The sequence below is a fragment of the Photinus pyralis genome, unplaced genomic scaffold, assembly GCF_008802855.1.
Source record: "Photinus pyralis isolate 1611_PpyrPB1 unplaced genomic scaffold, Ppyr1.3 Ppyr1.4_LG10, whole genome shotgun sequence".
Lineage (NCBI taxonomy): Eukaryota > Metazoa > Arthropoda > Insecta > Coleoptera > Lampyridae > Photinus > Photinus pyralis.
Window position 1 is genome coordinate 918,692 of NW_022170250.1, and position 21,724 is coordinate 940,415.

The 21,724-nt window shown below is 39.6% G+C and overlaps 5 protein-coding genes across 7 annotated transcripts; 4 read left to right on the top strand and 1 right to left on the bottom strand.

Annotated features, from left to right (window-relative positions):
* The first annotated feature begins 643 nt into the window (after window positions 1-643).
* Window positions 644-2,265, top strand: LOC116161665. Of its 2 annotated transcripts, XM_031475096.1 has the most exons (7): window positions 644-709; window positions 758-964; window positions 1,010-1,139; window positions 1,189-1,283; window positions 1,331-1,567; window positions 1,626-1,632; window positions 1,977-2,265. In XM_031475096.1, the coding sequence occupies exons 2-7, from the start codon at window positions 758-760 to the stop codon at window positions 2,177-2,179; spliced, it is 879 nt and encodes a 292-aa protein (XP_031330956.1). In that variant the 5' UTR covers window positions 644-709; the 3' UTR covers window positions 2,180-2,265. The 2 variants fall into 2 exon arrangements, with proteins under 2 accessions (XP_031330956.1, XP_031330957.1); XM_031475097.1 differs by lacking the exon at window positions 1,626-1,632.
* A 23-nt stretch (window positions 2,266-2,288) lies between these two features.
* On the top strand, window positions 2,289-3,514 carry LOC116161666 (DNA repair protein XRCC2-like). The gene has a single exon (XM_031475098.1). The coding sequence runs from the start codon at window positions 2,408-2,410 to the stop codon at window positions 3,104-3,106; it is 699 nt and encodes a 232-aa protein (XP_031330958.1). The 5' UTR covers window positions 2,289-2,407; the 3' UTR covers window positions 3,107-3,514.
* Window positions 3,515-3,587: 73 nt separating this feature from the next.
* Window positions 3,588-5,152, top strand: LOC116161664 (snRNA-activating protein complex subunit 3). The gene is made up of 4 exons (XM_031475095.1): window positions 3,588-3,942; window positions 3,992-4,178; window positions 4,227-4,649; window positions 4,694-5,152. Exons 1-4 carry the CDS (start codon window positions 3,737-3,739, stop codon window positions 5,039-5,041), a joined length of 1,164 nt encoding a protein of 387 aa, XP_031330955.1. The 5' UTR covers window positions 3,588-3,736; the 3' UTR covers window positions 5,042-5,152.
* A 1,038-nt stretch (window positions 5,153-6,190) lies between these two features.
* Window positions 6,191-13,572, top strand: LOC116161193 (phosphatidylinositol 5-phosphate 4-kinase type-2 alpha). Of its 2 annotated transcripts, none has more exons than XM_031474450.1 (7): window positions 6,191-6,629; window positions 6,679-6,776; window positions 6,830-7,079; window positions 7,130-7,369; window positions 11,237-11,339; window positions 11,400-11,594; window positions 11,639-13,572. In XM_031474450.1, exons 1-7 carry the CDS (start codon window positions 6,498-6,500, stop codon window positions 11,872-11,874), a joined length of 1,254 nt encoding a protein of 417 aa, XP_031330310.1. In that variant the 5' UTR covers window positions 6,191-6,497; the 3' UTR covers window positions 11,875-13,572. The 2 variants fall into 2 exon arrangements, with proteins under 2 accessions (XP_031330310.1, XP_031330311.1); XM_031474451.1 differs by having other exon boundaries at window positions 11,654-13,572.
* A 287-nt stretch (window positions 13,573-13,859) lies between these two features.
* Window positions 13,860-14,722, bottom strand: LOC116161194. Its single transcript, XM_031474452.1, has 3 exons — window positions 14,519-14,722; window positions 14,271-14,470; window positions 13,860-14,221 (listed from the first exon to the last, which is right to left on the bottom strand). The coding sequence occupies exons 1-3, from the start codon at window positions 14,604-14,606 to the stop codon at window positions 13,934-13,936; spliced, it is 576 nt and encodes a 191-aa protein (XP_031330312.1). The 5' UTR covers window positions 14,607-14,722; the 3' UTR covers window positions 13,860-13,933.
* Between the last annotated feature and the right edge of the window lie 7,002 nt (window positions 14,723-21,724).

Genomic DNA, 21,724 nt, shown 5'->3' on the forward strand with positions numbered 1-21,724 from the left:
TTCCAAGATCGGACTACTAGATCAAGAGTTACAGCCCTTTGAATTTTTTGTCAAAATTGGTTTTTTGCCCATAAATATACCTATTATTCAATGTTTTCGTTGACTAATTAAAGCAAAAGCAATAAAGGGGCCTGTCAGCAGTAAGAAATAAGGTACCATTCTAATCTAATCTTTTTCGCCTGTACAATAATAAATAGACGAATGACTACCAGCAACCTGCAACCCAATTTCTATTTCTTACCCCCCCCCCCCTCTTAGTACGCACTGGGTGACTGTATGTGCCACGAACTTGTTTAATTTCCCCCCCCCCCCCCCCCGAATACATTTCTACGTACGCCACTGGTGGGAACAACCAAGCTTACAGCGAAGGACAAAGAAGAAGAAGGCATCCGCTACCAAGCAAACCACAAATATCGCCAATAACAGCAGCTAATCCACCAGGCACAATAAATCTACAACAGCCAATCTACCAACACCAACGAAGGATGAATGGCAAGAGGACCGGGCAGGCACGTGGTGGTCTCTGTTTGCTCTGCCTGTTTCCCGATCTTTCATCATCCCTCTGTATATGCGTGCCGTTGCAGAAGTATGAATAATAACTTGTATGAGAATTGATCTATTTTTTAGTTTATTTTTAAATTTACGTTGGCAACACTGTGATAAATCATCAACCGCACCTAATGTTTATTTACTTATCAATAAATTAAAGGTACGCTCTTTCTTGTATCATAAAATTAATAACAAATTCTTAACGCAGATGATGCACTTTGAGAAAAAATCACCGAGCACGGGAACGCCGTCGGTGTACTCCCACGTAACGAACAGAAGCAGCGCACACCTGCGGAGCACCAGAAGTCGCAGCTTAAAGTCCCTCCAAGTGCCTTGGTACAAAAAGCCCCTAATTCAAGACGTAATCTGCCTGGACGTGCAACGGATCTCCCTAATCACCGGTTTTTTCTCACTGGTGAGCGGCAAAACCGAGCTCGAATGTAAACCTTTGCCTTTGTAGATTCTCTCGATCTTCACGGTCGTAACGGCCGCCTTCGACATCTACTGCTACTCCATGGCGGCGCCCGGCTCGACGCACTACGGCTTCTACCTCATTTCGTACGAATTCGTTTACGTCGGAAGCAAACACGGTAAGAGCGCGACATCCGGAAGGTGTAATTGTGCGACGACTCGTTTCAGTCCGTAACGCTTTAGTGATGTTCGCTATATTTTCAATTTTGGGCGGCGCAATCGTGTTCGTCACCAGCATCATGCTTATCATCGCGTTACGTAACGTACGTCGCTTTTCCCACGCGAATTTTCGCTCAATTCTACTTCGCAGGAGTATGAGAAGAAGATGCTGCCGTGGATCGTCTCCTTCGGCGTTTTCACGATGTTTCGTTTCTTGGCCTACTTGTTTTTTTCGATCGTTAACGACAGGATCTTCGCGTACAACAGCTTGATGGTCGTCATATGGACGATTTGCATTATTGCGAGTATCTACGGTTGGGTCGTCGTCTACTCGCTGTACATCGAGTTGACTGACCTGACCCGTTTGGAGGACCTGGCGCATTTGAGGGTAAGTGTCGGTCGTATCGCAGCGTCTGTAAGTAATTTCCAATTTCGCATGCACTCAGAAAGTTGGTAAGAGGCTTGAGGTTCTCGTAGCTTTTTTGTTAAATCCCCCACCCCTTTGAGGGTATCGAAAGGGGCGGAGGCACTAATATTTTTTAAATTTTAAGCTGTCAATTCTGTTGAACTGTGACTTTTTAACATAGCCATGAGATCTCCCCCCTTTATGGGGGGATTGGGTCATTACTTCTACGTATTGTGGGTCATAGTGCCTTTCAGCTCATTCCTATGTCTCCTCCTCTCCCTTCCTTCACACTATTTACTACACCTTCCACTAACTAGAAATTTTGGCTTAAATGCTTCAATGATGGGGGGGGGGGGGGAAAACTGGCTGCTAAAACGGGTAATGATTTTAGATTGGAACAATGCAGTCGCTCAACGCATCGACAACCCATTCCCTGGCGGGTTCTCGTCCGACGACACCGCACAGTACGGTCTCGACGATGCCAGTGAACTAACAAGCAGCATGCCGGGTCCGTCGCGTTCTATTTCTTTTTTTACAGATACCGACGGTACAATGACGAGGGACTGTACAGTATCGACAATAGCGGTCGATTAGTATTATTTTATGCTTGTAGTTTTAAGTACAATTTATTCTTTCCGTCCATTTTTGTACTTTTTTTGGAAATATATTTTCATAATGTACATCATTTGCTCAAAATCGGAAATCACTGTATATTTTAGAGTATGCGAAATGCTACTTGTATGACAATTGCTCCATATCGCCGCCATTACGAATTTAAAAATTGCACATGTACCTTTCACCTGTGCGAGTGTGAAAAATGAAATGGATACCAGAAAGATTGAATCGGGAGTCCAATTATTCTCACGATTAAATCAGCGTCCGTTATTGGAGAATCTTTATCCCGAACTAATCGAAAGTGGCCCGTTTCCGAACGAGTTCATCGAAATAGCCGGGGGCCTCGGCGTCGGCAAGACCACCCTCCTCATGGACCTCATGAAACGCTGCCTTCTACCCGCCGAACATTCGGGAAAGGGATGCGGGGTCGTTCTGATTAACGGCGATCATCACTTCGACATGTTTCGTTTCGTCGCAATGTTCGATGTCGATCTGCAGGTCGTGAAATCGTGCCTCGCCAATTTAATCGTTCTCAATTGTTACGACAGCGATCAGCTTCAGGTGACATTTTACAATTTGGAGAACATCTTGTTGACGAATCCGAAAATCGGATTCGTTGCCGTAGACAGCATCTCCGCTCAGTACTGGCAGTATCGGAGCAACAAGGGGGTGATCAGCTCACACGGTTATCATTGCAAGATGATGCGTGCGATTGAGGAGAGCGTTAGAAATTGTAATGTAGTCGTCGCCTACACGAAGCAAGAGAGCGGAAAGGAAATACGATTCCAGGCAGGCGTCCATCGCATAGCTTTACACGAAGATCAGGGTAAATCGTATGCTATTGTTAATAAATGTGAGGCCGGAGTTCCCTTTGTACTTAATGATCGAATTACCTTCTCTGTTTAAAACCTGCTTTTCTGTGCCGTTATTTCAAATTTGGGTTATTATACTGTAATTTAAGACACTTTAATTATAGAGACATTTATCAAAGGTAATATCCAGGCCAGTATGGAATACCCCCCAGTGTCGTTAACTGGGGGAGTCCTACACCTGCCGGTAACACATTCTTGTACAAACTGGGTATGCTTCGGGTCTCGTAACAGTTGTTGGGGAAGGATTGTGAGATCCTCTTGTTTGTTCAGCAGAAAACAGAACTGGGGGTCTGGGGGAGGTATTGAATACCCCTCCAAACGACAGACTATTTCCAATTTATGTTAAAACCTCAGCACTTTAATGGTGGTATTTTGGAAATGGCAATGGAAGTGTCATCTACTCGAAATTGGTTTTTTGCCCATAAATATACCTATTATTCAAATTTTTCGTTGACTAATTAAAGCAATAAAGGGGCCTGTCCGCAGTAAGAAATAAAATACCGAATGTCTACGTACGCCACTGCAGATTTTTGTATTTGGTTACGATTTGGTGTAAAACAAGGTGCAGCTCGTGTAAACGGGCCTTTACCTTATTTAGCGTTACTTTAGTTACAGCCACCGATTTCTTTCTAACCTCACTTTTTCAAATTTAAAATCGGTGATAATGGATAAGATTTATTTGCCCGAACGCTTCAATTCGTCCGAAAAGATTAATTTGAACGACGAATTCAAGGCTCTGGCCCACTTCAAACTCTACCCTTCAAAAGTGAACACCGACAAATTGCGGAACAAGGAATATCACGAGGTCCTCTGCAAGGAGCTAAACATCAGTGATCCCAACGAGCAACGCCGCTTAAGAGAAGTAACGCAGTGAGTATTCGCTTTTGTAGCTCGACTTCCACTTAACGTGCAATTTCAGTGAAAAGCTGCTGACCGCCGAAGACGAAGAGTGCTCACCACGTACTCTGAGTAAACGTAAGCGAGGACACGTTACCGATAATTCCACGACGTTGGCGACGGTTAAAGCCAGGCAGATGTTCAAGTCGCAAATCACCGAAATATACGCCAAGCACAAGCATCACCTCGACACCTACGAATGCGTCAAGGTAAGGTCTCGACTTTCTGTGATCCCAAGTGTATCGAGTTATTTGCAGGCCGGCAATGCACAACGCCAGGTCGACTCGCCGTCGGCGACGATATGCGCGTTATCGATTCGCATCTACCAGCCCTTCAACTTCTCGTACCCGAGTCGCCTCGAGGCAAGAAACGGCCAGGGTAACGTCTACAGCAACCTGAGGTTCTCCCAGGAGATTCTCGTGCTCCCATCCAACACCCTCGCCGAATTACGCGACTGCATCAAGTGCCACGCCGACGAGGGACTGTCTCTCGAACTGAAAGAGGAGGAGAGCGAACATACTGTCGGTAATTCCAAGGCCGAGTACCCGTCGGGTTTTTTCTTCGTCGAGAATGTGTTTTATAACGATCTTCGGCGCCCTAACAGTTTTGACTACTCGGAGGTGATTCGGGGGTGGGGCACAGATCGTGGCATAAAAATGGATGTCGGTAGCATGGATTTGGTACGATACGTAGATTGATGTTGGTAATGTAATATGATTTGTAGACTCGAATCGGTGATCTCAGCGTTCGCTTTGGCTATCCCTACGTGTACCAGCACCAAGGCAGGTGTGAGCACATTTTCACCTTCGGAGACGGATGGGTTTTGAACACTCGGGACAATTTGGACACCGACAAATATCCGCTTTGCGTCAGTATACATACGCCGTACAGCAGGCTTTGTAGCGTGTGCGGCGTCGACGGTTCGCAGTGGGTTTGCGTCGATTCGGATCGAATGCCTTTAAATCCGATGTTGTTGTGCGAGTCATGCTTCAAATGTTATAATTTCGTCGATGGCAAAAGAGTGGGTAGTTTTAAGGCGTATCCTTTTGTTGATAAAAAGGTGTTGGTCTAATCCCACTCGCATTAAGTATTTCTAAAGTTAGAATTGTAAGTTTTTGTACCTGATGTCTAATAAATTTGACACTTCTTGTTAGGTTTATCAGGTTGTGTGTGTATTACGTTTTTCAAATCTGTTTTAAAGAGTAATTTTCCCCCTATGGAGGGGTGATAAGTGATTTTTCGAATGATTAAAAAGATACGATCGTGTATACGATTTTTAAAGAGTAATTTGAAGTTGGGATCTGTTCGTCTTTACATTTAAATACTTTTTTGAACCTCAAAGAAGGCATAGTATAACCTTCCTTTTTTGCCAAAAATCGACTGCACCAAAATTTCTCGGGAAAACACTTTTTCCTATTAATTTTGGTGCGTAGAATCCAAAACCATTCGTACTTTTTCGATCAGACTTCTCAATCAAAAGTTATAGACTAGAAACCAATTTTGAAAAAAAAAGTCAAAGGGCTGTAACTTTTGAACTAGTAGCCCAATCTTGGAACTGTTTGAAATTATGGATTCTACAGGCCACATTCTATAAGAAAATTTTTTTCCGGGTCGATCTGAGACAATTTTTTTTTCTTACAATAATTTACGAATTTGCCCCCAATGGAGGGGTGGTAGGTGATTTTCTGAATGAATAATAAGAGGCGATCCTGTATACGATTTTTAAAGAGTAATTTGAAGTTGGGATCTGCTCATCTTCGCATTTAAGTAATTTTGTCTTACAAAAATTTACGAATTTGCCCCCATGGAGGGGTGGTAAGTGATTTTCTGAATTAATTGTAAGAGGAGATTACGTATACGATTTTTAAAAAAAGTAATTTAAAGTTGGGATCTGATCGTCTTCGAATTTAAATACCAATGTGCCCCTCACGGAGGGGTGTAAGTGTTTTCCAGATAAATAATGAGAGGTGATCCTGAATACGTGTTTTAAAGAGTAATTTGAATAACTTGGTTGTTATATTTTAAATATAATCGGGGTAGGTTTCAAATGTACTGCTACTGTAAAATTTACTACCTAAGCTACGTATTTGTGTGCCATTCTGCACGCCACTGTATTTTCTCTTCGGGTATCTTCGGTTATTTACCAAAGTTCACCTCGTTTTAGATATAACAAAAGTGACTGTGAGCACTATATTTTTGTAATATTAAACTAAATACAGTTTAGCTCATTCTGAAAATTAAACTGTGTAATTTCCGATTAATATTGTACTTCTCTTAAGATTGGCGGTTTTTTGTTCAAAAAACGAATTTTGAACTTCGTGCCGCTTTTTCCGGAAAATTGCGATCGGCACCGAGTTCGGCCGATAACTAATCAATGAAAGGTGTGTGTCGAAATTAAAAAAAAAAATACTAATATCAGTTGATTTTCTCTTGTGAATCCGCGAAAAATTCCTCAAGAGCTTTCTTCTACAATTCGAAAATGGCACCGCGTTCGTAACTTAACCAGGAGACAAGACTGCCCCAAGAAAATGTCGATGCCTATCCGGAAGGGAATGTCGAAGTTAAAGAAGAAACACTTTCGTGTTAAACACCAAAAGGTGAAGCTGTTCAGGGCGAACGAACCCCTACTCTCCGTCTTCATGTGGGGCATCAACCACACGGTAAATCATCGAACGCCCCTCGGCTTTTCGCGTTAACCTTCAGTTGTAGATCAACGAGCTGATGCACGTCACGATACCGGTGATGCTCCTCCCGGACGACTTCAGAGCCTACTCGAAGCTCAAAGTCGACAACCACCTGTTCAATAAGTTAACGCTGCCACCCCCTTGTCGTTTCGTGTCGTTAATTCGTGTTTTTTTAGGGAAAATATGCCGTCGCACTTTAAGGTGAAGGAGTACTGCCCGATGGTCTTTAGGAATATCCGGGAACGTTTCGGGATAGACGATCTAGACTATAAGGAGAGCCTGACCCGCTCGCAGCCGCTACCCGACGACTCCTCGGGGAAGAGCGGCGCGAAATTTTACCACAGTTACGATAGGTTATTTGTAATTAAGACGCTCACGTCGGAGGAGGTCGAGCGTATGCATTCGTTTCTTAAGCATTACCATCCGGTGAGCGGCTCGCGCTGTTTGAGGTTAGTTTAACCGAGTGTCGTTTTTAGTACATCGTGGAGCGACACGGAAAAACTTTACTACCGCAGTATTTGGGCATGTATAGGCTAACGGTCGATAATGTCGAACATTACATTGTCGTCACCAGAAATGTGTTCTCCAATCATTTGAGTACGCATCGGAAATTTGATCTCAAGGGATCGACGGTCGACAGGGAGGCCTCCGACAAGGAGCTGGAAAAGGATCTGCCCACTTTAAAGGATAACGACTTTGTTAATCAGCAAATGAAAGTGAGCACGTTATCTTATCTTAATATTAAGCGGCTTACCTGACATGCGGGGGTACAATTTGGGGGGATTACACAAACGTAAGATAGAGAAACCAGCTAAAGATGTTCTTAGAAGTATTTTAGAAATCTCCTGTAAGATTTATGCTTCAGAAAATAGTTAGAATAGTAATTTTTTGAATTTTTGATTAAACAATTTCAAAAAAATGACCCTGAGAGGACCCCCTATTAATCCACTTTTAAAATACTCGAAAGTGCAACAGAAATCGGCGCAAACGCCCAATTTTTTTGATTTCTTAAACTGCTGATGAAATCTGTTTTTTGAATTTTTGTTTCAAAAATTTAAAAAAACGTCTCAAGAGGACCCCCTATTAATCTATTGTTAAAATACTCGAAAATACAACAAAACTCGATACAAACGCCCGATTTTTTTATTTTTTAGAAAGCAGTTGAAGCCTTTTTTTGAATTTTTGATTAAAAAATATAAAAAACTTGCTCAAGAGGGATCCTCTATTTATCTACTTTTAAAATATTCGAAAGTACAACACATATCGACAAACACCCGATTTTTGGGATTTTTTAGACAGTAGTTGAAGTCTTATTTTTTGAATTTTTGATTTAAAAATGTCTGAAGAGGACCTCCGATTAATTCACTTTTGTAATACTCGAAAGTACAACAGAAATCAGCCCAAACGCCCGATTTTTTTGTGTTCTTAGACACTAGTAGGTCTGTTTTTTGAATTGTTAATACAAAAATTTAATAAAAAAATGGCTCAAGTGGGCCACCTATTAACCTACTTTTAAAATACTGGGAAAGTACAACAGAAATTGATGCAAACGCTCGATTTTTTGGATTTCTTAGTCAGAAGTCCGTTTTTGGAATTTTTTGATCAAAAAATTTAAAAAAAACTGGCTTACGAGAACTCCATATTATAATCTACCTCGTAATCTACTTTTAAAATAAGTACTCGAAAGTACAACAGAAATGGGCGCACACGCCCGATTTTTGTTGTCTTAGATTGTAGATAAAACTTATTTTTTGAATGTTTGATTAAAAAATGTTTCCAGAGGACCCCTTATTAATCTACTTTTAAAATACTCGGAAAGTACAACAGAAATTGACGAAACACCCGATTTTTTTTATTTCTTACACAACAGTGGAAGTCTGTTTTTTGAATTTTTGACTAAAAAATTTTTAAAAATGTCTCAAGACGACTCCTTATATAATCTACTTTTAAAATACTCGAAAAAACAACAGAAATCGAAGCAAGCGCCCGATTTTTTTTGATTCTTAGACATTAGTTGAAGTCTATTTTTTGAATTTTCTGATTAAAAATGTTTCAAGAGGCCCCCCTATTAATCTAGTTTTAAAATACTCGAATATACAACAGGAATTGACGAAACGCCCGATTTTTTTGGTTTATTACACAACAGTGGAAGTCTGTTTTTTGAATTTTTGATTAAAAAATTTTAAAAATGTCTCAAGAGGACCTCTTATACAATCTACTTTTAAAATACTCGAAAGAACAACAGAAATCGACGCAAACGCCCGATTTTTTTTATTCTTAAACATTAATTGAAGTCTATTTTTTAAATTTTTGATTAAGAAATTTAAAAAATGTCTCAAGAAGACCCCCTATATAATTTACTATTACTAAATATTCGAAAGTACAACAAAAATGGGCACACACGCCCGATTTTTTTATTTCTTTTATATTAGTCGGAGTCTGTTTTTTAAATTTTTGGTTTCAAGAGGACAAGGGGTCTTCTATTTTTAAAATATTCGAAAGTACAACAGAAATCGACGCAAACGCCCGATCTTTTTTTTTCTTTCACATTAGTTGAAGTCTGTGTTTTTTGATTATAAATGTTTAAAAAAACTGGCTCAAGAGGACTCCCTATTAATCCACTTTTGTATTACTTGGAAGTACAACAGAAATCAGCACAAACGGCCGATTTTTTTTATTTCTTAGAATGTAGAAGTCTGTTTTTTGAATTTTTGATTTTAAAGATTTTCAAAACGGACTCCTAATCTACTTTTAAAATACTCAAATGACAACAGAAGTCGTCGCAAACGTCCCATGTTTTTCATTTCTTAGAAATCAGTTAGAATAGTATATTTTTTGACTTTTTGATTCAAAAATTCCCAAAGGGGAATTCGTAATATACAGACCCGCAGCTGTTATTTTTTTTTTCGAAATACGCTAACCCCTGAAGCCTGTCTTGATATTTTAGAAAAGGACCATCGAATATTCCTCTTTTGGCTTCTGTTTTTGGGTGTTTCCATACATCCATGGAATCATACGCACGAATACCCCCCTTCGTTGTTTTGGGTGAAAACGTAACACCGTTGGGTCTGGGGCGGGAGGGTAATCTTCCAGTGTACTACGAAATTTATGTGCGTATGGATGTTGGGAAACGGTCATCTGATTTTCGTTAGGACGGGTGGGGGGGGGGGGTAAGTGGAGAATACACCCCACGCCCCCTCCCTCCGTTATACACTCTCCAGTACATAACGAATCCATTTCATTTTCGTGAGGATATTCCATACCCCCCAAACCCCTTGGTGTTGCTTTTTTTCCGAAATACGCTTAGCCCTGAAGCCTTTGGGTGCGGTTTTTGGGTGAGAACATAACACCAGGAGGTTTGGGGCAATACCCCTCACTATATTTTCGTGCGTATAATTTAATGGATGCAGGGAATCTGATTTTCGTTTACTGCGGGGGGGGGGGGGGGTTTATTCCAGACTCTTGTTAGTGGGGCATAATGCATAATCCACCGGGGGTTTAGGGGAAATCCCCCCCCCCCTCTCCCACTTTAAGGAATCCATGTCTTTTTCCTGGGGGGTATCCTGGAGGATATTCCAAACCCCCTGGTGTTTTGTTTTTTTCCGAAGACTGTCCTGATTCTTTAGAAGAGGATCATAGACTTCGTTTTTTGGGTGAGAACATAACACCTTTGGGCCTGGGGGTGGGAGTGGATATTCCCCCAGTATATTACGACATTTTCGTGCGTATGATTTAATGGATGCAGGGAATCTGATTTTCGTTTACTGAGGGGGGGGGGTTATTCCAGACCCTTGTTAGTGGGGCATAATACATAGTCCACCGGGGGTTATAGGGAATACCCCCCCCCTCTCCCAGTTTAAGGAATCCATGTCTTTTTCCTGGGGGGTATCCTGGAAGATATTCCAAACCCCCTGGTGTTTTGTTTTTTTCCGAAGACTGTCCTGATTCTTTAGAAGAGGATCATAGACTTCTTTTTTTGGGTGAGAACATAACACCTTTGGGCCTGGGGGTGGGAGTGGATATTCCCCCAGTATATTACGACATTTTCGTGCGTATGATTTAATGGATGCAGGGAATCTGATTTTCGTTTACCGAGGGGGGGGGGTTATTCCAGACCCTTGTTAGTGGGGCATAATACATAGTCCACGGGGGTTATGGGGAATACCTCCCCCCCTCTCCCAGTTTACGGAATCCATGTTTTTTTCCTGGGGGGTATCATAGAGGATATTCCAAGCCCCCTGGTGTTTTGTTTTTTTCCGAAGACTGTCTTGATTCTTTAGAAGAGGATCATAGACTTCGTTTTTTGGGTGAGAACATAACATCTTTGGGCCTGGGGGTGGGGAGTGGATATTCCCCCAGTATATTACGAGATTTACGTGCGTATGATATCATGGATGTAGGGAAACGGTCATCAGACTGTCGTTTACTGGGGGGGGGGGGGGTTAAGGGTTTAAAGGGGCACCTCTATTAATGTAGTTCAGAATACTCAAAGTACAACAGAAATCGACGCAGATGAGTTCTAAAAGTAGTTGCACCAACATCGCCAATTTTCAGTGTTAAATAAAATACAAATTTCCATTTAGGTTTACATTGGCGACGAGGCGAAACTGAAATTACTGAACACGCTGAATGCCGACGTCGAATTTCTGACGAAACTGCACCTCATGGACTACAGCCTACTGCTAGGTACACCCGATATCTAATCGTGCCGCGCGCAATTTTCTCTACTTCTCCCCCTTCCGACAGGTATCCACGAGGTGGAGAGGGGCGAGCAGGAGCTGCAGCGCGAACGCGAGAACGAGTCCGACAACACGGGCCTCGACTCGGACGAGAGCGAGACCGGCTCCGGACTGGAGGGCCGCAATCTAGGCATCGGCACGCCGCCGGACTCGCCGAACGCCGTCGCCCAGTTCATCAGGGAGCACAGTCTTCAGTACGAAGGTGCGTATCGGGCGGGAGATCTATTCGGTTAACTTTGATTTTAGGTAATATTATTCCAGAGTTGGATATTTACGCGATTCCGAGCTGTGATACGGCGCCGGTGAAGGAGATCTACTTCGTTGCCATTATAGACGTCCTCACGCATTACGGCGTCAAGAAGCAGGCGGCGAAAGCGGCCAAGACTGTCAAGTACGGGTCGAACGTCGACGGTATCAGCACATGCGATCCAGAGCAGTACGGGAAGCGGTTTATTGACTTCATGTCGAAGGCGATCGAGTAGATGTGTACACCTTTTTTATTTTCTGTTTTTTCACTAAAATGAGATTGTCTCTACTTAATTAACACTAGAAACTAAGAGTAACACGACATTTGCTCATTCCACTTCTCCAATATTGCAAGCTGAACTGTTCTGTTTTGTACAGCTCAATTTGTTATGCAGAGTGGAAGTTGACAGTTGGTACCTCCGGGATAAGTTGGTGAAAATATACCTCTAACCAAGTAAGGTAAGTAGTGTAAATCTCTTTTTCCTAGAACAAATACGACTGTCGGTGATTTTTTTACAGGATATAATAATAAGAAATAAAAATTTTGGATTTTTAAAATTGAACACAAAAATTATTTTTTTCAAGCGATACAGGTCCAATTTTGACAGACTTCCCATCTTTGAAATGTAGAAAACTAAACAATTTTTTTAGAATGTGCTTGAATTGCCAAAAAAATGGTCACCGACATTGAGTAATGATGAAACTTATTTTTGTTAAAGGTTTAAGGGCACTTTTCATCGTGTTATCCTGGGGGTATCCTTTCCGGCTTTAAACCTGTATAATCGACCGATCGATTGTCACGCCAGTGCTACGGTGCAATATATACGATAAGATAACATGCTGGTGGTGCTATCGCGGGGAGGTTTGCATTTCTCTCACATTCGACACTGGTAGTGATTAAGATGGTCTTCCTGTCGGTAGGTTTTTGGTGGGGTAACTTCCGGATTATATATTTTTGTAAGCGAACAACACGTCGTCGGCTGCTACTGGTTGCCATACACCGTTTCACTTATATCCATAGTAAACCGTCAGGGTTACCAAATTTGCTGTGTCTGCTTTTTTTACGAAATGGCAACGTCGCAAAAGCGGAGACACTTGTTCAGTGGAAAACGGACTATTTTCGTTCGGTGTGATCCGGATCGCGCACGATCTCACTGATTTGTTTATATAGTGATGCAACGACTGTTATATTTTTGTGGCTTAACTTTGCCTTCAAATCGAACAATAAATGCAGTTTTAACGGCAATAGCACAAAATTCTATATTGTATACATATCTTTATAAAAGCAATTTGCGAACCATTAATAGAGTAAGAAACCTACTTGCGCACGCGCGGCGCACTATAAACTCATAGATTGAGGGTGACACTTTACGTTCTCAATATTCGTTGCAACACTAAATTATCCAAGGAAGAAAAGGAAACTTAGACTTAGATATATCAATAACGCATGTGATTTTAATACTAGACGTTTCTAATAATTGTGTGTATCAGGTGCTGTAATCTCGCTAACTTAAGGGAAAGTTTATCGACGTACCATAAAATAAGAGTACTCTTTTCTACATTTGATAAATTTCTATTTGAAGATCACCGATTTTATTATATTTATGCTCCGGATTACATGTGGACTGGTGCGTACGTAACGCTTCGTAGCGCTTCTAACCGTGATGCCAAAAAAAATGGTTTATTTAGTTTAATGTTGATAGATTAGTGTTCCTTGTATGTATATTACAAAAAAAAAACGTGTTAATGAGTGGTATTATTTGTTTTCTTTGTGTACATATGGCATTATATGTAAATCATCTAGTCTTAATTAGTCTAAGGTGTGGAATTACATTTATTTGTATTAGCTTTATATATTTTTGTTATTACCGTGAGGCCAAAAATGATTGCCCTCAGTATATGGTGTTTATGTTTATAAATACATTTTAAATCTCTTTCTTATTTTGTAGGCGTTTTACAGCCAAAGAAGACAGTGAACAGGGTTCCAGGTTCAAATTCGCGTTCTAGCATTGTCATTTTGTAAGGTGGACACTTTCAAAGCAACTCCCTCCTTTCCCATTCTTGAAAAATACAATTCGAAGTCTCTTATATGGAATACATTGTTAATTAGCCGGACGTTCTCCAGTCCAGAAGGTCTCGGATACGGTAACCTCCAACGTTTCGGTGCTCCTGAAGCTACTATTAAAGGGAGATCTTGATATAAACAAAGTGTTGCGGTGTATAATTTTAAGCGTGCATAACTATCGTAAGTAGTCGGTTTTATTTACGGCAAACCCACACGACGCAAAAAATGCACTATTTATTAGCAATAAAATATCTCTGACAATTGAAGGTTAATATTTCGTAAGAATTAAAGTTCTTCTGTTGTCCATTGTACGGTATCCACAATCCTTTGTGAATCTCCCAGTAACTGAAAACTCTTCCGATTATAGTCGCTCCTTCGTACATTACCCGTCCGATGTGTATGGTTTGATTTGTTTCCGAACCGCCTTTTACCAATGGACAGTCGACCGTAAACAAGTGCTCCTCTCCAGTCTTGGTCACTATCCACTTAAACATGTACTGTTCCATGCTGCACAGTATCTGCAAGACGAGCGAAGTTGCGGCCGGAATACAGACGGCGGGCACTCACCTTGACATCTTTCTCTGTCTGTACCGTTATGCCCTGCGAGGATGAGACTGCAACAGTAGATCCTCGAGTTATGGTGGCCGGCAACAGTCCATAGTCTTTCATGTAGATCTGGCCAACGTAAGTGAGATTCCCGTCCTTGTCACTTCCGCCGGGGACCGCATCGGTTGGTATTGTTCCGTCGTACTCTCTCCAGTAGTAACCTAAAAGTAACAGTTTCAAACTCGCCGCCTAAAATCGGAGGGCGTTACCTGAGGGTATCGCGTTGGACTCGTACGGTATGAAATGAGCACAGCTTGCGATGCCCACAAGAAGTAAAATCCTCGCATTTAATAACATTGTTTCAGGTCGCTTTGCTTGTTTCAAATGCGATCAAAAGCCTGCTAAGCTAAATATCATTGTGCTAACGAATGGTTCATAATGTTGCAAGAACCGGTCAACGTTAAAAAAAAAGATAACACGGTCGCAAGGTCGCCTATAGATAAAACTACCCGATTAATAGTCCGATATATCCAAATTGTTTATAATTATTGTCATTTACAAATATCGAATTAAGAATTGCGTTGTGGTAGCCGTTCAGAGACCCATATCAGAAGTGCCACCGACGTCAGGAAAAGGATATGCGTCTTTTCAAGCTGGCCCTTCAACTATATACAAGTAGCGGGAACGCCAGTGACAAAACATAAATTAATTATAGCGGTAGCTACGGAAAATCAAATGCAGGAAAAAGTAAAAAAAAATGCCCCCTATATATAGCGGAAAAATTTGTTTCCAGCGGAATTAGTTTTCTAACTGATAGGTTAATTAGGCCTTGAGACTACTTAACTTTGATTAATTGTGGAGCTAATGTTTTTCTTATTAATCTAGATGCTGATCGTCATGATTCAAAGATCGAGATTTGAAAAATTTGTTCCTATCGGGTTTAATTTTCAAAGTGAAAGCTTAATTTGAACTTGAACCTACTAACGTATTACTTAACTGATTAATTGTGTAGCTAGTTTTTGCTTATTAAGCGAGATGTAATTAATTAGTGCTGATCGTCATGATTCAAGCTTCGAGCTTAAAAAATATGTTTCTAGGAGGCTTAATTTTCAAAGTGGAAGCCTAATTAGACCTTGAGACCACTAACGTGTTAATTAACAGATTAATTGTGTAGCTAGCTTTTGCTTATTAATCGAGATGTAATTAATTAGTGCTGATCGTCATGATTCAAGCCTCGAGCTTAGAAAAATATGTTCCTAGCGGGATTAATTTTCAAACTGAAAGCCTAATTAGACCTTGAGACTACTAACGTGTTACTTAACTGATTAATTGTGTAGCTAGCTTTTTCTTATTACGCGAGATGTAATTAATTAGTGCTGATCGTCATGATTCAAGCTTCGAGCTTAGAAAAATATGTTTCTAGCAGACTTAATTTTCAAAGTGGAAGCCTAATTAGACCTTGAGACTACTAACGTGTTACTTAACTGATTAATTGTGTAGCTAGCTTTTTCTTATTAAGCGAGATGTAATTAATTAGTGCTTATCGTTATGATTCAACGGTCGAGCTTTGAAAAATTTGTTTCTAGTGGGCTTAATTTTGAAAGTGGAACCCTAATTAGACCTTGAGACTACTAACGTGTTAATTAACAGATTAATTTTGTAGCTAGCTTTTTCTTATTAAGCGAGATGTAATTAATTAGTGCTGATCGTCATGATTCAAGCCTCGAGCTTAGAAAAATATGTTTCTAGCGGGCTTAATTTTCAAACTGAAGGCCTAATTAGACCTTGAGACTACTAACGTGTTAATTAACTGATTAATTTTGTAGTTAGCTTTTTCTTATTAAGCGAGATGTAATTAATTAGTGCTGATCGTCATGATTCAAGCCTCGAGCTTAGAAAAATATGTTTCTAGCGGGCTTAATTTTCAAACTGAAGGCCAAATTAGACCTTGAGACTACTAACGTGTTAATTAACTGATTAATTTTGTAGCTAGCTTTTTCTTATTAAGCGAGATGTAATTAATTAGTGCTGATCGTCATGATTCAAGCTTCGAGCTTAGAAAAATATGTTTCTAGCAGGCTTAATTTTGAAAGTGGAAGCCTAATTAGACCTTGAGACTACTAACGTGTTAATTAACAGATTAATTTTGTACCTAGCTTTTTCTTATTAAGCGAGATGTAATTAATTAGTGCTGATCGTTATGATTCAAGCCTCGAGCTTAGAAAAATATGTTTCTAGCGGGCTTAATTTTCAAACTGAAGGCCTAATTAGACCTTGAGACTACTAACGTGTTAATTAACTGATTAATTTTGTAGCTAGCTTTTTCTTATTAAGCGAGATGTAATTAATTAGTGCTGATCGTCATGATTCAAGCCTCGAGCTTAGAAAAATATGTTTCTAGCGGGCTTAATTTTAAAGTGAAAGCCTAATTTTAACTTGAGACTTGAGACAGGAGAGTGCTTAAAAACTGAATGTTTCTGTGTTTCTGTGGGGGAATCTTGTACCGGGGGGTGTAGGAACACTAAGACCTTACGTTAATGAAAAATCATTTTAAATTTCCCATTTGCTGGGTGGTACTCTATACCGATAAAATAAACTGAATGTTCTGTTTCATTAACATAAGGCCTTCGTGTACCAGGGGGGTTATACCCCCCAGACTCCCGGTACTATCGTAGTTTTCCAAGACAATACGAGAGAGCTCTTAAAAACGAATGTTACTGTGGGTAAATTTTGTACCGGGGAGTTTGGGTACCCCCCTGATCCCCCGGTACTACCGTAGTTTTCCAAGGCAATATAAGAGAGTTTTTAAAAACTGAATGTTTCTGTGGGGGAATCTTGTACCGGGGGGTGTGGTGGGTATGGAATACCCCCCAGGCACACGAAGATCTTACGTTAATGAAAAATCATTTTAAATTTCCCTTTTCCTGGGTGGTACTCTATACCGATAAAATAAACTGAATGTTCTGTTTCATTAACATAAGGTCTTCGTGTACCTGGGGGGGGGGGTATTCCATACCCCCCAGACCCCCCGGTACTACCGTAGTTTTCCAAGACAATATAAGAGAGTTCTTAAAAACTGAATGTTTCTGTGGGGGAATCTTGTACCGGGTGGTTTGTGCTATATTTTCATAAAGAACCATGAACTCTTCATTTCCTCATGAATATCTCATATACCCCGTAGGCCCCTGATCTATGTACCACAATTTTGGTGTAAGGAACATATACGCTAACACTCAATTCTAGAACATAGACCAGGGGTCTGCACAGTATGGGATATTCGTGAGGAAATGAAGATTTCATGATCATTTATGAAAATATATACAGGGTGCCCATTATGAATGGAACATAGTATATATGTATACAAAATTTTTTTATATGAAAGCTGTCTAACATTTTATTTCCCATAATAAGGCAGCATTCAGTTGTTTTATTGAATTTTTTTAAATTGCAGTATACTTATTCATTAGGTTCATTTTATAGGGACTTTTTTTCTATTTTTGATGGTGTCAGTACCCTTATACAATACAATTTTTCAAAAAATATAATTATATTAATCTAGATATCCTACATCAAAATAAAACAAATGAATGTGACGTTTCTTATTAAACCTTGAAGACAAATGAAATTAGCAATAAAATGGTTTTCATCGCAATAAGTGTTCAAAAATTTTTTATTATTAACTGCAAGCCAGTCAACTAACCTATCACGGAAAGCTTGAAATTAATGTCTGAGTAGTATTCTGGGAGAATTTGTTGCGGCAATTATTGCTAATTTCGTGTTGTCTTTAAGGTTAAATACAAACGTACACATTCATTTGTTTTATTTTGATGTAGGATATCTAGATTAATTTATTGATGATTTTGAAATTTTTTTTTATATAAGAGTACATCATCGAAAAAAAACTCTATCAAGGGTGCATTGCTATTTAAAAAAAATCAATTGTTTTTAGTTACTCATTTGTTTTCTGAAATCAAAGCATCTGAATACTGCCTTATTATGGGAAATAAACAACTTCCATATAGAAAAAAGTTGTATACATCAGTATTACCGAGATAGATACTATATTTCATGGGCACCCTGTATAATATAAGGGCAAACAACATTATACCTTTTTGGTGAAGAGTGTTGAACTGAGGGGTCTGGTCAGTGCTGCATTCCTTACAATTATCACAAGATCTTCATATATTAGTGGAGTAAGGTTTTTCCTCTCTTTCAGGGGAGATATAACCGTTTTAGTACGAAATCGACGAATCCCTATATCTAATCATGGTAGGCTTCTGCAAAATAGCATGGAGACTGCAATCGAACTAGAATTAAAATATAAATCCAATTGCAAAAAATCCATTGTGCAAACTTCAAGAAATCGCGACTCCATTAAAGTTGCGACAACACTAAAAAATTGTGTAAACGTCGAATTGCCCCCAGAAGCAATTCGTTTTCAACCTATTGAAAAGCGATTTTTCACCGACAGAATGTACGGCGACCTGTTGCGCGGGGTAGACAGCCAATACTCCCTAAATTTGATTGAACGCCACCCTTCGATGTAACACTTTTAGCATTTCAATTCCGAACACAATGTGTTTGTGTATTTTTTAAATTAAGAGGATTTCGATGCTTGTCCTTTTTTTCAGGAAAAATCGCTTGTTTGAATTGGCTTTAAATTCTCCCATTGAATGGATGGAATGAATTTTTCTCTTTTATATGTTATTGCTTTGATTTGACATTTGGCTGCTCGCTATTATAGATTGATTGAGGTGTAGAAGAATCTATTGTTATAATAGGAGTTGCTTAGGAAGATGTAGGTAAGTATCAATAGTGATAGATATCCATAATCGTTCCAACTCTTCAGCTTCTGAATTTATAGGGGACATGTGCACCTGTGAACAAAATCAAACAAAGCATGTGGTTTTTCGTTGTAATTTTAAAAATAACTGACTTTTAGGGGAATTTGAGAAAATTGGCAACCTTCGGGAACTTCAGGAATTTGGAAGATTTGGGTACCTAAGTTCACATTTTCTCCTAATCTAATTCAAATCTAATTCATTGTTCAAGTCGATCCCCAATCGTTGTCATTTACTGGTACTAAAAGAAACAAAGAGGCAATTAGCGTAAAAATCGACAAATCGCATTCACACGTTTTTAAACAACGGCAATTGAGGATGTAAGAAAAGAGAATTAAAAAACGAAAAACACCCATCAGACATCGATCAAGCTATCCTCTAAGACATTAAGTCAGTTCTTTGTCAATTTGTACCTTAATACCCCATAGGCATCATCAACTCGTATACGATTTTTGATTTTTGTAGGCGTCCCATCCGACCTTATCAGCCATTGTAATTATAATCACATTACCCGATGGCAGTAAGTTTTGATTTTCGTCGAGAAGACAAATTCACGATCATTTTTATTCGATCCCCTTTCATTTTTCCACCCGTCTTTGCTCGTTATTGTATTTTAATAACGGCGGTTAAATTACGTTACTTCTTGCGCGCCGATTTCGGCGGGGAAATACAAAACGCAAGCGCTTTAATTACAAAACTAACTTCCAAAAAGTTTCAATCATCAATTTGTTGCCTTCGGCTTTTGTTTTTGTTAATGACACGAGCACTGATTGATATTAGGGAGGAGCACGGATTTCTGGTAATAAATTAATGCGCGCCCGAGACGTTGATGGGTGTTCGAGTAGGAAAAAAAAACCCGTCGATAAATATTAAATTCTGCATTTCTCCGACTTCCTTTTTGTTACGGGCGATGTGTCGTTAGGTGTACAATGCCCTAATCTCTAAAGGATAAAATTACTATAGCCCTCTCTTTGTGGGCACACAATGCGAGAAACAAATCATTTGAATGTCTAATGATCTCTTCCTAGACATGGGCGTAGGTCGTTTTTAAAACGTGGTGCATGTGGGTTTCGTGATAATTTCTAACACCTCTCCGGTATCCATTAATACAAAAGGTGCATTAAATTGACATTATTCGTATACACTTTAATTGTGTATGGCTAAACGTTTCAAATGTTTGCTAATTATTATTGTCTATTGTCGCTATATACAGAAAATAAGCACAGAGTTTATACTGATATAAAAAGGATAGAAAATACAGCTGATCATGTTCGTTATGTTCTCCTAGCAACCAGAGGGCGATAACATATGGTTCAAAGGGAGAAATACCTCCTTGGCCATTTAACCCTCCTGATATTAAATTTTCCAAAAAGTCTGAAGGCTACAAACCCCAAGACACATGAGACACTGCCATAAGACCTGTGAACTGGGAGGGGGGGGGGGGCATAGTTCATTATACTCCCAAGAGTTAAAGTGAAAATAAGCAGTTGCAGGGAGTCTCTTGATCGTAGAGAAGGGCTCCAGCGAAAGTTGACAACATTTTTCTGCCAGATACTCTATGTATTACTTCATACTTTATTATAGTCTCCTGATACAGAAGTTCCCAAAAAATAAAGTGAAAATAAGCAGGAGGCGAAGCGTACCTCTTGATTATAAAAAAGAATCTTCTCGTTCATCATACTATAACAAACACTTTTTTGTCGGTGTATTAGGAGCTAGCTCATTATGGTGGCCTGATACAAAAGTTACAGTGAAAATGAGCAATTGCATCATATCTCTTGTTTTTAGAGAAAGGCCGTCCCGTTCACCCAACGTTAACAAGATTTTTCTCTTGCTGCATTAGAAGTAGATATATATCCTTGTTCATTATGGTCTCCTGATACATACATTCACAAAAGTTACATTGGAAATAAGCAGGTGAAAAGTAACTCCTGTTTCTCGCGTTCAGCGAAAGTTAACAATTTTTTCTGAGAAACTCATGTGCATTAGGAGGTAAGATACTTCCTCCTTCATTATAGTCTTCTGGTGCAAACATTTCCAAAAGCTAAAGTGAAAATATGCAATTAAAGCTTAATCATTGATTCTAGAAACTGAAACTAAGCATTTTCTTGTTTCTAGAAAAAGACCCCGTTCAGCGAAAGGTAACAAAATTTTCCTCACAATGTATCAGGAGCACATACACGAAGGTGAATGTAAAAGTAAACAGTTGCAACCTTGATTCTAGAAAATGCTCTTCCCATTCAGCTAACGTTAACAAAATGTTTTTCTCGATGTATTAGGAGCACATATAACGGGCGGTCAAAAATGAGTGGCGGTCGAGTCGCCTTTGGAAGTTCAAGTTAAGTACGATTTCCCATGTCAACAACAAATCCAAAGGTGACACGAGAGCAACTCATTTTTAATTGCAGAGCACTTCCCGTTTATGGTACCCTAAAACAAAAGCTCCAAAAATAAAAGTAAGAAGAAGAAATATCTCTTCCTTTTCGTTGAGTGAACGCTAAACGCTTATTATACTCCCCTAACACAAAAGTGTTTAAAATACAAAGGAAAAGGGTATGGAATACCCACCAGAAAAAAGGGGAAGATTCAATACTCTCTTCCCTACATTAAAATCTTCAAACGCTTGGCTGGGGG

Excerpts from the sequence above, each read along its gene's own strand:
- LOC116161665 (XM_031475096.1), top strand. The coding sequence starts at position 758 with ATGATGCACTTTGAGAAAAAATCACCGAGCACGGGAACGCCGTCGGTG. Across the intron at positions 965-1,009 it reads TCACCGGTTTTTTCTCACTG|ATTCTCTCGATCTTCACGGT; the intron begins GTGAGCGGCAAA and ends TTGCCTTTGTAG. Across the intron at positions 1,140-1,188 it reads TTACGTCGGAAGCAAACACG|TCCGTAACGCTTTAGTGATG; the intron begins GTAAGAGCGCGA and ends GACTCGTTTCAG.
- LOC116161666 (XM_031475098.1), top strand. The coding sequence starts at position 2,408 with ATGGATACCAGAAAGATTGAATCGGGAGTCCAATTATTCTCACGATTA.
- LOC116161664 (XM_031475095.1), top strand. The coding sequence starts at position 3,737 with ATGGATAAGATTTATTTGCCCGAACGCTTCAATTCGTCCGAAAAGATT. Across the intron at positions 4,179-4,226 it reads ACACCTACGAATGCGTCAAG|GCCGGCAATGCACAACGCCA; the intron begins GTAAGGTCTCGA and ends AGTTATTTGCAG. Across the intron at positions 4,650-4,693 it reads ATGTCGGTAGCATGGATTTG|ACTCGAATCGGTGATCTCAG; the intron begins GTACGATACGTA and ends TATGATTTGTAG.
- LOC116161193 (XM_031474450.1), top strand. The coding sequence starts at position 6,498 with ATGTCGATGCCTATCCGGAAGGGAATGTCGAAGTTAAAGAAGAAACAC. Across the intron at positions 6,630-6,678 it reads TGTGGGGCATCAACCACACG|ATCAACGAGCTGATGCACGT; the intron begins GTAAATCATCGA and ends CTTCAGTTGTAG. Across the intron at positions 7,370-11,236 it reads TTGTTAATCAGCAAATGAAA|GTTTACATTGGCGACGAGGC; the intron begins GTGAGCACGTTA and ends ATTTCCATTTAG.
- LOC116161194 (XM_031474452.1), bottom strand. The coding sequence starts at position 14,606 with ATGTTATTAAATGCGAGGATTTTACTTCTTGTGGGCATCGCAAGCTGT. Across the intron at positions 14,471-14,518 it reads GTCCAACGCGATACCCTCAG|GTTACTACTGGAGAGAGTAC; the intron begins GTAACGCCCTCC and ends TGTTACTTTTAG. Across the intron at positions 14,222-14,270 it reads AGACAGAGAAAGATGTCAAG|ATACTGTGCAGCATGGAACA; the intron begins GTGAGTGCCCGC and ends CTCGTCTTGCAG.